The sequence below is a fragment of the Erythrolamprus reginae genome, chromosome 6 (assembly GCF_031021105.1).
Source record: "Erythrolamprus reginae isolate rEryReg1 chromosome 6, rEryReg1.hap1, whole genome shotgun sequence".
NCBI classification, from domain to species: domain Eukaryota; kingdom Metazoa; phylum Chordata; class Lepidosauria; order Squamata; family Dipsadidae; genus Erythrolamprus; species Erythrolamprus reginae.
Genome location: NC_091955.1, coordinates 28,180,415 through 28,195,097, shown reverse-complemented (window position 1 = coordinate 28,195,097; position 14,683 = coordinate 28,180,415). Strand labels below are relative to the sequence as shown.

The window sequence follows — 14,683 nt, the reverse complement described above, 5'->3', positions numbered from 1 at the left end:
TAGACAACACAGTATCAACAGTAGAGACCTTCAAATTTCTAGGTTCTATCATAGCTCAAGACCTAAAATGGTCACCTAACATCAAAAACATCATCAAAAAAGCACCACAAAGAATGTTCTTTCTGCACCAACTCAGGAAGCTCAAACTGCCCAAGGAGCTGCTGATCCAGTTCTACAGAGGAATCATTAAGTCTGTCATCTGCACCTCTATAACTGTCTGGTTTGGTTCTGCAACCCAACAAAACCGACACAGACTTCAGAGGATAATCAGAACTGCAGAAAAAACAATTGCTGCCAACCTGCCTTCCATTGAGGACCTGTATACTGCACAAGTCAAAAAGAGGGCGGTGAAAATATTTACTGACCCCTCAAATCCTGGACACAAACTGTTTCAACTCCTACCCTCTAGTAGCAGAATACTACAGTATTGTTCTTTCTTATTCTCATTGTATTTGCAATTCTGCAGACTCTTTACTAAATAGTATATATTTTATAGTCTCCAAACGAATTCAGTGAAATATTCCAAGGCAAACAATAAATGCAACTTCAACCTCAAATCCAGAAATCAAGATTTGCACTTTCCTAGTTTATTCCTATTTTTATTCAATTGATAACAGTATAAAGAAATGCTGCTAATCACAGAGTTAAGTTTCAAATCAAATTATCCCGTAAGGCTTCTTATAAATATATTGTTATGACATGTCAGTAAATGAATGACCAGTTGAAGCACATATAACTAAATAACAAAACCCCAAGACAACTATTTAATTAATATGTGCAATTTTCTTTTACAGTGGTCCTAAGATACATAGTTCCATAAATAGCTTCTCTATAAAAAATAATTAAACATTCAAACATTTTAGAATGTCAACTTAGATTTTCATCTAATGAACGTTCATTATAACAAGGACTTAAAGGCCAAGTTATATAACTTGCTTGTAACTTGCTTTGGTGGTGAATTCTATGATAATAAAGAAAAGCTGAATCCTGCTAAGACTGGGATTCTGGTTTTGGATGGTATCTGGTTCTATCTCCATTCAAATATTATATAGGAGGAGATATATGGGAATTCTAGAAATATTTCCCCAAACTGACCGCTATTAGCATAATTTACCAAGATAGTTATTTTTTCTCTTGCTTTTAAATTTTTAGCCATATTGCTTCCTCATCTTTCTTAATCTTTTTATTTATTGTTCATTTTTCTTGTCCCCTGTCTTATCTTAACGAACTGCCTCATACTCATTTATATTAACCTGTCATAATGCTCCTCATTATTTTATCTATGTTATTCCAAGTCACTTAATTCTTCAAGTCTCAGCATAATGGATTTTTCAAATACAGTGATCCCTCGAGTTTCGCGATCTCGATCTTCGCGAAACGCTATATCGCGATTTAAAAAAAAATTAATTAAAAAAAAAACCACTTCCGGGTTTGGCTTCGGGAGTCAGCTGGGAAGCGGCGCGGCTGTTTTAAAAGGTCGCAGCCGGCCTGGGGTGCTGGGAAGCCCCCCAGGCCGGCTGCGACCTTTTAAAACAGCCACGCCGCTTCCCAGCTGAGTCCTGAAGCCAAACGCCAAAGGCGAACTTCCGCATTTGGCTTTAGGACTCAGCTGGGAAGCGGCGCAGCTGTTTTAAAAGGTCGCAGCCGGCCTGGGGGGCTTCCCAGCACCCCCCCGAACCCCCAACCCGGGTTCAGGGGGGTGCTGGGAAGCCCCCCAGGCCGGCTGCGACCTTTTAAAACAGCCGCGCCGCTTCCCAGCTGAGTCCTGAAGCCAAATGCCAAAGGCGAACTTCCACGTTTGGCTTCAGGACTCAGCTGGGAAGCAGCGCGGCTGTTTTAAAAGGTCGCAGCCGGCCTGGGGGGCTTCCCAGCACCCCCCCGAACCCCCAACCTGGGTCTTCCCGGCCGCCCACGCAAAGGGGAAACCCCGGCTCCTCGCTGATGCCCGCCGCTCGCCCGCCTGCCAGCAAGAGGGGGAAGACCCAGGGAAGGTTCCTTCGGCCGCCCAGCAGCTGATCTGCTCGGTAGCGCAGCAGCAGCGAGGAGCCGAATCGGGGTTTCCCCTTTGCATGGGCGGCGGGGAACGCAAACTCCACCATCTACGCATGCGCGGCCATAGAAAAAAAGGCGCGCATGCGCAGATGGTGTTTTTACTTCCGCAACCCTACATCGTGAAAAATTGATTATCGTGAGCGGTCTTGGAATGGAACCCTCGCGATAATAGAGGGATCACTGTACATCCAAACCAATCTCCTATATAAAATAATAAGATATCATAATATACACTTTTTTTGGTTTGGTCTATTTCCACTCTCTATTTTTTTAGTTTTCCACATTTATACGTAGCTTCCATCCTCATTTCCATAACTTATTTCCTTTCTTTTAACTTTATACCAAGAACTTCTCTTTCCCCACAATCTTTTTCTCCTTCTTAAATCTGTTTTCTGTGTATGTCTAATTTTTCCATACCTTTTATCACCTTATGGGCTTGTCCTCTGTCCTGGTGCTTCTTGACCTCTCAGTGGCTTTCGATACCATCGACCGGCTGGAGAGGTTGGGAGTGGGAGGCACTGTTCTTCAGTGGTTCTCCTCCTACCTCTCCGGTGGGTCACAGTCAGTGTTAGTGGGGGGCCAGAGGTCGACTTCTAGGTCTCTCCCTTGTGGGGTGCCTCAGAGATCAGTCCTCTCCCCCCTGCTATTTAATATCTACATCAAACTGCTGGGTGAGTTCATCCAAGGGCATGAGGGGTGAGGTATCATCAGTATTCTGATTATACCCAGTTATGCATCTCCACCCCATGTCCAGTCAGCGAAGCAGTGGAATTGATGTGCCGGTGCTTGGAGGCTGTTGGGGTCTGGATGGGTGTCAACAAGCTCAAACTCAACCCTGATAAGATGAGGTGGCTGTGGGTTTTGCCTCCCAAGGACAACTCCATCTGTCCGTCCATTACCCTGGGGGGTGAATTACTGCCCCCCCCTCAGAGAGGGTCCGCAACTTGGGCGTCCTCCTCGATCCACAGCTAACAATGGAACATCATCTTTCAGCTGTAGCGAGGAGGGCATTTGCACAGGTTCACCTGGTGCACCAGTTGTGGCCCTATTTGGACAGGGAGTCATTGCTCACAGTCGCTCATGCCCTCATCCCCCCGAGGTTCGACTACTACAACGCTCTCTACATGGGGCTACCTTTGAAAAATGTTCGGAAACTTCAGATCATGCAGAATGCGGCCACGAGACCTATTGTGGGGTTACCTAGGTTTGCCCACATCTCTCCAACACTCCATGGTTTGCATTGGCTGCCGATCAATTTCCGGTCACAATTCAAATTGTTGGTAATGACCTATAAAGTCCTACATGGCATTGGACCAGAATATCTCCAGGATTGTCTTCTGCCGCACGAATCCCAGCGGCCGATAAGGTCCCACAGAGTTGACCTTCTCCAGGTCCCGTCGACTAAACAATGTCATCTGGTGGGCCCCAGGGATGAGCCTTCTCTGTGGCAGCCCCGGCCCTCTGGAATCAATTTAGTTATAGATCCTTTAATCTTATTACTCCATTTGGTCCTTTTGTTCTTTTGTTCCTCTTAGAATAGATAGCTAGGAACATACTTAAATGTCGTCTCCTGATTGCTGCTGGCCGAGAGGGCTGAGCCAGCTCCCTGAGGAGGTTTGCAAATCTATCCCGCCCACCAACAAGTGTTCCTCTTTCCCCCCACTCCTACAGGGTGTTTATGACAAATGGTGCAGATTTATTTATTGGATTTATATGCTGCGCCTCTCTGAGGACTTCCCTTGGAGAATTCCATAATTCCCCTACAAGTGAGGGGAAACTCTGTGGTGCTGCGGTTTTGGCCACGTCCTTTTCTCCAAATCCATACAATTTTCAAGGTAGCATTTCTGCAAGTGGTTAGTGCCTTCGGCAGGACTGTCATTCATGCACCCTCAGGTTTTAATTAGATACTTTTAACTACTGCACCAAATTGGCTCTTATGAAGGCAACAAGTATATGCAAAAGTGACATCTGCAATTATTTTCCCAGAACAAATACAATACATTAAAGTACTATTTGCTCTCCTGATCAACAACATAGTGAATACTTCAGATAACAGAAAAATTAATCCCGCAGCTGTTTTATCATGCTCCACATGAATGCTTGTAATGGTTAAAATCTTGAGGAGACAAATTTTATCCTAGCAATTAGAGCAACCTATGTAAAATATCTGTTTGGCAGGTTCTAGAGTCAGTTCCTCATTCTTTGTTGACATCTGCCTCTGAAGCAGTGGTGGGCTATGAGCCGGAACTCATACGTTCTTGAGGGACCAGGGCGATTTTGCTGCTGCACCCTTGGAGGAAACAAAATTGTGCACGGAGTCGCAGGTACATCCATGTTTCAGCATGTGCAGAAGCAAAAAACCCTCACCAAAACACGGTTGCATCTGAGGTTCTGTGCACGATTTTGCTTCCTCCACAGGTGCAGCAGCAAAACCGTGCTGGTCCTGCAAGAACTTACGAGTCGTGGTGGTGAGCGCAATTTAGCGTTCCGACTCATAGCCAACCGCTGCTCTGAAGATATGCATTTCCTTTTTTGAGTAATTAAATGTACCTTCCTGGAAGCTCATTTCAACTAAACTAAACCACTACCATCATTATATGCTACTTCCTAGCAAAGCCACTAAAGATTTTGGACTTTTTGTTTTCCTTGTAAGTTATGTGAAAGTTGGACAATGGATAAAGGAAAAGGGGGCTCCATTTTAAGGTGAGAAATGAAAAAAATTAATACTTTTCCCTTTCTTGAAAATGGATTTTTGATTAAAAAATTATCCCACTGCTAAATTACTGTTTAAAAAAGGTAGTGTTTGTTTTTCTTTCTACAAACAGCAGTGTGGAACTGGATAGTGTAATTTATGCCACTGGATTCTTTTTCAAGTTTTATGACCTGAGTCAGTGCCTGCTATTAATAGTTAAGAGGCCAAACATGGGTTGGTAGTAGGAGAGGGAGAAAGAAAAGACTTAATTGACCTTAGGATCTCCAAGTGGTTTGCATCACTGAACATACTGATACAATTCAACTAGTCGAGCATAAAAAATCCTCATCTCCATTAAAAGGAAAATTATCATGATGGAGAAATTAGCACTATAATAATTAAACAAGAAACTGCACTGCTTAATAAGGAGTGATTTGTAGAGCTATGCCATGGGCTGATTTAACACAAATCAGCATAGTTCATATGTGATTTGCCATGTTAGGTAGGAAAAATATCATATAGTCAGAAATCATTGACATGGATTGTGGTATGCAAAATCACTGCTTTATAAAAGCAGAATATTCAAGACACTCATAACAGGTTTTAATGCCTAACTATTGTCTTCTCACAGCTTCATATATGTCCAACTTACAAAATGCAAACACTCACCTGAAGTGGCTTATCTGGTTTTCTAACAGGGAAGAAAGCCTCTTCTTAATATCTTCAAATCTTTCTTTCTCTTCAACAGTTACAGTCCCAATTCCATCAGGCCTGAATATTGGTAAGATTTAAAAAGATATGCACATTTTATTTCTTAAAAGCATAATCAAACATACACACACTACACTCTCCCATTTTTTCTCAACTCACTCATTTTGAAATTCAAAAGGCACTTGTAGTACACTAGTTATAGTTTCCTACAACACTTCTGTTGCAAAAGAAATCATGGAACAAAACATAAGCAGAATTAACATATTAACCATAAAACCCTTGAACAGGAATAATATGATGTAAGTGTTGAACTAAATAAACTGATTGTTATGCCTGGCAATTTTGCATAAGATGCAGGAAAGGAATACAATTAAATAAAGTTGCTCAAGTGAGAGAAGCAATAAATGTAGAAAACAGGAAAAGCAAATAGTTTACAATTTATAGATAAATGAGCAGGGAAGAGCAACGACTGCAGCAAATCCCAGAAACAAGAGATTGCATTTGTTTCTTTACAATTTATATCACACCTAAAGGAAAACTCCTTAACATAAAGCAAGATAGGTACTTTGAACTATGCACTTTATTATGAGAAATATCAGAAAATGGTAGTAGTAAATGGGGCTTATTTATTTTCTTCCACTGTCTGTAGGTCCCCAGGATGTGTACCACCATTCTAGAGGTAGTTCTCAGTTTGTTTAGTGCAGTGCTTCTTAATTATTTTCTGTTACGCCCTGCTTAGGAAGAGTAATTTTGTGCCCTTCCCAACTCCCCGATCTGGGCCCCAATGGAACTTAAGAAATAAATAATATTTATTATTTTATTTGTAAGCTGCAAGCAAACTATTGGCTGGGGAAGGCTGCTCACCCACTTACCTGGGAGTAAGTCACACTGAATTTAGTGGAGCTTCTTTTCAATTAGGTAGGCATAGGCTACTATGTTCAGGCCAGCTTAAGTTCATGGCTACCGTGGTGCCCGCTGAGAACAAGAACCCATGCAGCCGCCACACCCTGCCTGGCCGCCTTCTCTTCTGGGCTCAGAGCAGTGTGCAATGGGGAAAACACTCCGTATCCAGAGGAATTGATCAAGAGGGACCACACATGGCATCGGACTGTACCCCCCAGGGGGGTGTACCCCACTATTTGAGAAGAACTGCTTTAGTGACTTTTTAAAGTGACAATGGCACTGAAAAAGTTATTTATGACTGTTTTTCACACTTGTGACATTTCCAGCATCTCGATAGTACTCGTCAAAATTTGGATGCTTGAGAATTGACTCATAGTTATAATGGTTGCAGTGTCCCGGGGTCATGTGATCACCTTTTGTAATCTTCTGACAAGATTCGCTAAACAACTGTGGCAAAGAAGGTTGTAAAATGAGGCAAAATTCACTTAGCTTAATAACAGAAATTTTGGGCTCAATTGTGATTGTAAGTTTAGGCTTACCTGTACCTTGTCTTTTTTTGGTGGGTGAGCACACTTCCAAACAAAGCTTTAGGCTGTGGTCACCTTCTCCCCACCCCTTTAGAATGACAAGGGCAGTCAATATTCTTGCAAATAGTTCATTTTTCGGTTTGCATTTTTAATACTGATATGTTCCTATTTTTGATTACATAACACTATAAAAGAATCTGACTTATTTATGAGCTGAGATGATGTTTGGGCAGGAAGGAATCCATGTTTTAAAGGTTCTGTGATTCAATTCAATTCAATTCAATTTATTAGATTCATATCCCTGAAGAAAGAAATTGTGGATTAAAGCACCAGTTGTAACTGAACTGACCTAAATTATATTGAGATGATTTCTATACAGGTATCATTGGTGCCCATCACATCATCCGAATTTTTTTGTGTGTGTGTTACTGTGCATATGTCCTCACCATTGTCTTTTTTACTTGTTGAACCAGGCAGCATTCATTCAAATGGCCAATGATGGAGCACGACAAATTGCAACCAGCTTTTTTCCCTTTTCTCACATTCAGGATTTTTGCTTCAAGGACAATGTTCCCCACCCCCTCTCCTCCAGAACACTCACACCTGTCTGGAAGGATGAGGAGGGAAAAGGTGTTTTCATGAGCAGAGGAGGTCCTACTAATGGGAAATTGTATATCATGTATGTATCTTGCAGAGGAAACCCTGTAAAATGCTTTCTATCTAGTTATTTTGTGGAGTAGCTAAGCTGAAGTTCATTGGATTAGTTTGCAAGTTTCATGATGTACAGGTGGCCCAAAACTTCCATTTATTTATTTATTTATTAGATTTGTATGCCGCCCCTCTCCGAAGACTCGGAGCGGCTCACAACAATAAAGCATAGTGCAAATCCAATTATTAAAACAGTTTAAAACCCTTAATGTAAAAACAATCAAACATCCCAAACATACCATGCATAAAATAGATTTCCCCATGCCTAACGGCAGAGGTGGGTTTTAAGAAGTTTGCAAAAGGCAAGGAGGATGGGGGCAGTCCTGATTTCTGGGGAGAGTTGATTCCAGAGGGTGGAGGTCGCCACAGAGACGGCTCTTCCCCTGGGCCCCACCAGACGACATTGTTTCGTCGATGGGTCCCGAAGAAGGCCAACTCTGTGGGACCTAATCGGTCGCTGGGATTTGTGCGGCAGAAGGCGGGCCCAGAGATATTCTGGTCCGATGCCATGAAGGGCTTTATAGGTCATTACCAACACTTTGAATTGTGACCAGAAACTGATCGGCAACCAATGCAGATTGTGGAGTGTTGGTTTGACATGGGCATATCTGGGAAAGCCCATGATTGCTCTCGCAGCTGCATTCTGCATGATCTGAAGTTTCCGAATGTAGCCCCATGTAGAGAGCATTACAGTAGTCGAACCTCAAGGTGATGAGAGCATGAATGACTGTGAGTAGTGACTCCTGGTCAAGGTAGGGCCACAACTGGTGCACCAGGCAAACCTGGGCAAATGCCCCCCTCGCCACAGCTGAAAGATGGTTCTCTAATGTGAGCTGTGCATCGAGGAGGACGCTTGTGGACCCTCTCTGAGAGGGTCAATAATCCCCCCCCAGGGGAATGGACGGACAGATGGAATTGTCCTTGGGAGGCAAGACCCACAGACGCTCCGTCTTATCAGGGTTTAGTTTGAGTCTGTTGACATCCATCCAGACCCCAACAGCCTCCAGGCACCGGCACATCACTTCCACTGCTTCGTTGACTGGACATTGCTAAGCAAGAGAGTTGTTAGGTCAGTTTTGCCCCATTTTAGGAACTTTTTTGCTACAGTTGTTAAGTGAATCACTAGAGCTGTTGAATGAGTAACAGTTTGTTAAGTGAATCTGGCTTCCTCGCTGATTTTACTTGTCAGAAGATTTTTTTAAAATTAATTTATTTAATTTCTTTGCTGCTCTTCTCGATGCGACTCAGGGTGGCGTATAACATTATAAATGTAACAATATATAAAAAATCTAAATTACTATAAAAGGATTTACAAATTGCTAAAAAATATATCAAAATTCCATCAATCATACATGGTATCGGATGGAGACAGTGGTTAGATTGCAGGTACCAGGTACCAAGCTTCTGAATTTTGACCACGTAACCATGGGGATGCTGCAATGGTTCTAAGTATGAAAAGCTGTCATTTCAGTACCAATGTAACTTTGAATGGTCACTAAATGAATGGCTCTAAGTCAAGGACTACATGTAATGGGGATAAGAATGCTTATTCCTGACAAAAACATTATTTGCATATAGAAAAAGCAAACAACTACAGTTATACTAGCAGATTTTCAGCATGTAACAAAAAGTTGAGTACAAAGGCCCATTCAATTATATAATTCAATAATATAAATATAATTTTTGCTTATTTAATTCAAAGGGTTATTTATGAATAAGGAGCATACTATCTCTCTCAATGTCAGCAATACCATGGAGTGATTCAGGAATTGATCTGTGTAAACAGTGTGTGGAAAAGTGTGTAATGGGAATTCTTAGAGACTTCAAAGAGAATGTCAGTTTGTAAAATATTACAGAATAAGAACATCTGCATCTTCTCCCAGCATCAGAGAAGTGAGTAGCAACCTCCCCATTGTACAAGAGGTAGTTATCAAGAGCATTAAAGAATCTACACCTAAGAAACTTACTGATAATGATTTGCTAAAGTACATAGATTAAGATTTTAAGATTCTGTAATGCAATTCCATTTTTCCGTTCAATAAAACTTGTTAAAAAGACCTGAAAATCTCACATTGATTGTGAATGGCTGCTAAGGGCTTAACATTACACCATCTTTTATATATACAACCCAGAGGTGGGCTTCTAAAGTGGAATGGTGACGTGTGCTCGGCCCTGTGGCTCTGACTGCTAGTGGAGTCCAGTGTAATTATACTACCTACCCAGGTGCAGTAGCATAATTGCGCTGGACTCCGCGAGCACTCAGAGCCACAGGGGCGAGCACACATCACTGTTCCACCTTAGCAGCCCACCTCTAATACAGCCTGTATGAATGTGCATATATATACATTTTACAGTGGTACCTCTACTTAAGAACTTTTCTAGATAAGAACCGGATGTTCAAGATTTTTTTTGCTCCTTCTTAAGAACCATTTTCTACTTAAGAACCCAAGGCCAGAAAAATTTTCCAGGAAATTTGAGAGCGGCACGAAGGCCAGGCCAGTTTCCTGCCATTCTCCCTTTAATCCCGGCCATCTCGGGCTTTTCTGGGTTGCCGAGGAGTCTTTTGGTGGCGCTTAAAGAGGCTTTGGCAGCCTAGAGCAAACACAGCTTTTTCCTTTCCCTGGGCGCTTGGAGAGGGAATAAACCACTTCGCTATGGTGACTCTCTTGTGCTGCCTCCTATAGACCTGGCGTGAGGTTGCCTACTGGAGCATCTGGGCACAGAAAGGTAAAAGGGGGCGCTCACCTCACCTTCTTCCTTTGGCAGTGACTGTCCTCCTCCTCCTCTTCTTCCTCCTCCTCCTCCCACCCAAATTCCGAGCTTTTATTTCTTTCCTAATGGGTTTGCACGCATTATTTGCTTTTACATTGATTCCTATGAGAAAAATTGTTTCTAATTAAGAATGTTTCTACTTAAGAACCTGGTCATGGAATGAATTAAGTTCTTAAGTAGAGGTACCACTCTATATCCAAATTCAGACACAAACACACATAATATTTAAACTTTTAAACAAGAATCTAAAAGCTAACACTAATATAAATAAAGTAAGTAAGAAACAAGAATAATAATTAAAAAACACTAGAAAAGAAAGAAATTGCAGCACCGGACTTACCCGGCAGCAGGCTTTGCTGGAGGGACCGGGAGACACTGGACTCTCATGGCAGCAGCCATCTTGAATCCCGAGCGAAGTCTCGTGAGATGAGACTTCGCTCGGGAGTTCGGGCCTGTCTGGCCCGGCTGCTGATTGGTCCGGGCGGGGCCTGCTTGCCCTATATAAGGGCGAGCAGGCCCGGGGCTCTTCCTTTTCGCCCGGACAGCAAGCCACGAGCAGACACTTGTCAGTTCTGCTTGCGGCAGCCATTTTGGAGGAGCCTCATGCAGCAGCCACCATTTTGTGCAGCCTGTGGTGGGCGAGAAGGCCTCCTTTTGCCTTCAGGCGAAGAGGATTCATTGCGGAGCCAGCAGCAGCTGTGCTCCGCCCTGGTTTGCCCCCCAGTTTCCTGGGTTCGGGGTGTGGGGGTGCTCTCCTCCGGTGGCCTCCTGGGGTGTACAGGGTCCCTGGGGGGGGGGGTGAGGCCTTTGGAATAAAGGCCCCTATAAAGCGGTGCAGCGAGGCCTTGCTGCAACCACTGGGGAGGGTGGAGGTTTTCCCCTCCAGGGGGTGCATTGGGAGGCCTGCAACATAAGCAGGCCTTGCCTCGTGGGTGCAGCCTCCTTGGGGGTAGTTCTCTCCCACCCCCTTCTTTATTCTGTTTAACATAAAAATAGTTTGAGGCAGGCCCATGGCCCCTAAAAGAGGCAAGCCCAGGCCCTTCCGGCCCAACCTGTGGTTCGGCCTAGGAGGGCGGCGAGGCCTTCTGCTCGGGCTCGTGCCAGTGCGGAAGGGCCCCCGGGGGTGGTCCCGGCGGCAAGGGGGGTGGGATTCATGCCCACGGTCCCTCAAACCGAGGTTTCTCCTTCTCTCTCTTGGGCCAGGGTCCTGGAGCGGCTCGATGAACTGGAGCGGTGGCGGTCGGGTGCTGGCCCGGAGGGGCTTCCCATGACTGCCGCCGCAGCCTGGGGCGCCGACCCCGAAGAGGAGCCGGCCCAGGAGGGGCAGGTTGCCCACACCACGCAGCTGGCACACACTGTGCAGACGGCCCCGGCGGGGCAGATGGCCCAGTCGGGGCAGTGGTCATCGTTGCAGGGACCAACAAGGATGGGTCCCACGTGGATGGCTTCTACCCCTTACGGGGCAGGTGAGGTCGCACCACACGTAGGCACTTCACCGCTCCTTCCCGTGCAGGGTCCCGGGTTCATCCCGCCCGCATTGGGGAGTGGCACCAGCTTCATGGGGGCTGCTGCGGGCACCTGTGGACAGGTCTGGTCCCCGCCGGCCCCGCCAGTAGGGGCCCCAGAGGTATCTTTCCCACCTGGGGCGGGGGTGGGGGGTTGGATCCCTCCTCAGTCGGCCATTATGCCACCGCCCCCTTTTGTGTATCCACCGGGGCTTGGTGTGCTGGGATCGGGGGCCACCACGGTGTGGGACCCGTTCGCCAGCATCAAGCCTGGGGCCATCCCTTGTGGGTTGCCCGCGACGCCTTTAGGTTACCATCTTCACCCGTCGGTGAAGGAGGCAATATGGCGGGGGGAGTATGTCGACCTTTTCTCCATTTTAAACAGGGAGGTCCCTAAACAGGACAAGGAGGTGGTACCTGGGGAGAAGGTTAAGAAAACAAAGGTCACAAAGTGTTTCAGCTCTTGACTGTACGCTTTTCTGACCTTTGCGTCGGTGGTAATTCAGAGGCAGCCGGGTAGGGCCGCTGCCTTGCTGAAATATATCGACCTCATTGCGAGGGCCCATTTTGAATATGGGGGAACAATATGGAGGCATTACGATAAGGGGTTCAGGATGCGTATTGCCCATGACCCCTACTTGCCCTGGGATATGGTGGTTCCGGACCTCTGGTTCCAGGCCACGCATATGTCAGGGAAGGAGGGCTGCGATAGGACCGACAGCGGTCACTTTATGGAAGAGGAGCCCGTGACGCCCGCGCCGGCCAAGGCCGTGGCGGGCGTCGTCGGGAAAGGGGCCTCTTTGGTGTGCCACGAGTTCGCTGCAAAGGGGGCGTGTTTTCATCCCATTTGCAGGTTTCGTCACGCCTGCGGGAGTTGTGGGGGGAACCATTCCGCAGCCGTGTGCCCCCGCCCCAAGAAGGGGGCTGAAAAGAAGGGCGGGGGTCCCCCAAAGCCTCCCCCACCTGTTGGGGGAAAAGGGGCCCAGCCCAATTAATTTGCGAGTGCTTGAGGGTTGGTTGGGTGACTACCACCCTCGCCCGAGAGCGGACGCTCTCTGGCTAGGCTTCTCAGAAGGGTTTCGGATCCCTTACATGGGTGTTAGGAGGGCCTTCATGTCTGACAACCTTAGGTCGGTTGTTGGTCATGAAGACATTGTTAGGGAGAAGATTCGGAAGGAGGTGGCCGAGGGCAGGGTCCTCAGGCCCTTCCCGGAACCGCCCTTCCCGAATCTTCGTGTGTCTCCCTTAGGTGTGGTCCCCAAAAAGGCGAGTGGTGAATTTAGGTTGATTCACCATTTGTCTTTTCCAAAAGGGGAGTCAGTGAATGATTTCATTCCTGACGAGCTGTGTTCAGTCCGGTATGCATCCTTTGATGCAGCCGTGACTATGGTTAGGAAGTGTGGGGTGGGAGCCCTTATGGGTAAATGCGACATTAAGTCGGCATTCCGGCTCCTCCCCATACACCCAGACGACTTTGAGCTGTTGGGCTTCCATTTCGAGGGGGGTTATTACGTGGACAGAGCCTTGCCCATGGGTTGCTCTGTCTCGTGCTCTCTTTTCGAGAGTTTTAGCACCTTTTTGGAGTGGGCGCTCAGGAGGCAAAGTGGTCTGGGTACTGTCGTTCACTACCTTGATGATTTCCTGTTGGCGGGGCCTGCGCATTCGGAGCAATGTTTTGCTCTGATGCGGGACTTCGAAGCCCTTTGTGCTCAATTGGGGGTGCCTTTAGCCTCTGAGAAGACCGAAGGCCCCGCTACCAGGATTACCTTTCTGGGTATTGAATTGGACTCAGAGGAGCAATCTTCCAGATTGCCCCTAGAGAAGTTGGTCAAGATTAAAAGGAAGCTTGATGAGGTGCTGGGCTGCCGGAAGGTGACCCTACGGCAGCTTCAGGAATTGGCAGGCATTCTTAATTTTGCCTGTCGGGTAGTTGTTCCTGGTAGGGCTTTTTCCAGGAGGTTGTATGACGCGATGAAGGGGCTCCGTTGCCCCATCATCGTACCCGCCTCTGCGCTGGGGTCAGGGCTGACCTCGGCGTGTGGCGGGATTTCTTGGTCAGGTTTAATGGTTTGTCTTTCTGGAGGCACAAGCTTCTTTTGGAAGCTGAGTTGCAGCTCTGCTCTGATGCCGCGGGGACTTGTGGTTTCGGGGTGGTGTTAGGTGACCAGTGGTGCTGGTCGGCATGGCCTCCGGAATGGAGTGCCTCTTCGTTGGTTAAGGACCTTACGTTCTTAGAGCTCTTCCCCTTAATAGTGGCCTTAGAGCTTTGGGGGGAGCAGTTTAGGGACAAGTCTGTGCACTTTTGGTGTGACAACCTAGCGGTTGTCCATGTGGTGAATGCCCTGTCCTCTAAGAGCGACAGGGTCATGCGGCTTGTCCGCCATTTTGTGCACAGGTCCTTGTCCCTAAACGCATTATTTTTGGCTAGGCACGTCCCCGGGTTGGATAACGGGGTCGCTGATGCCTTGTCCCATGGTCAGTTGTCCAGGTTTCGGACCCTGGCCCCGTGGGCCCGAGAGGTGCCAGAGGAGTTCCCCGGCCACCTCTGGAGTCTGGGAGGGATCCAGAGTGGTGGAGAGACGAGGCATCCCGGGCAATCCCCTTGTCTGTAGCGCCCGGCACCCTTAGGGCATACCAGCGTGCGGGTAAGGAGTTTGGGGATTTCAGGCAGGGCAGGGGTTACCAGCTTAGCTGGCCTGTCCCTGTAGAGCACCTGGCCGAGTTCTGCGTCCAGCTTAGGCAGCGTGGCCTGTCAGTTAGGACGATCCGGTCCAGGTTAGCCGGCCTCGCCTTTCTGTCCAAGGCGGGGGGGT

General features: G+C 46.8%; 1 protein-coding gene across 3 annotated transcripts in view; it reads right to left on the bottom strand.

The window, feature by feature from the left end:
* The window catches only part of CADPS2 (calcium dependent secretion activator 2), a 507,583-nt gene that overhangs the window by 145,200 nt on the left and 347,700 nt on the right, over nt 1-14,683 (bottom strand). For all 3 annotated transcript variants that reach the window (XM_070755440.1, XM_070755441.1, XM_070755442.1), the window contains exon 14: nt 5,414-5,515. In XM_070755440.1, coding sequence (XP_070611541.1) covers nt 5,414-5,515 — 102 coding nt within the window. The remainder of the gene's footprint in view (nt 1-5,413; nt 5,516-14,683) is intronic.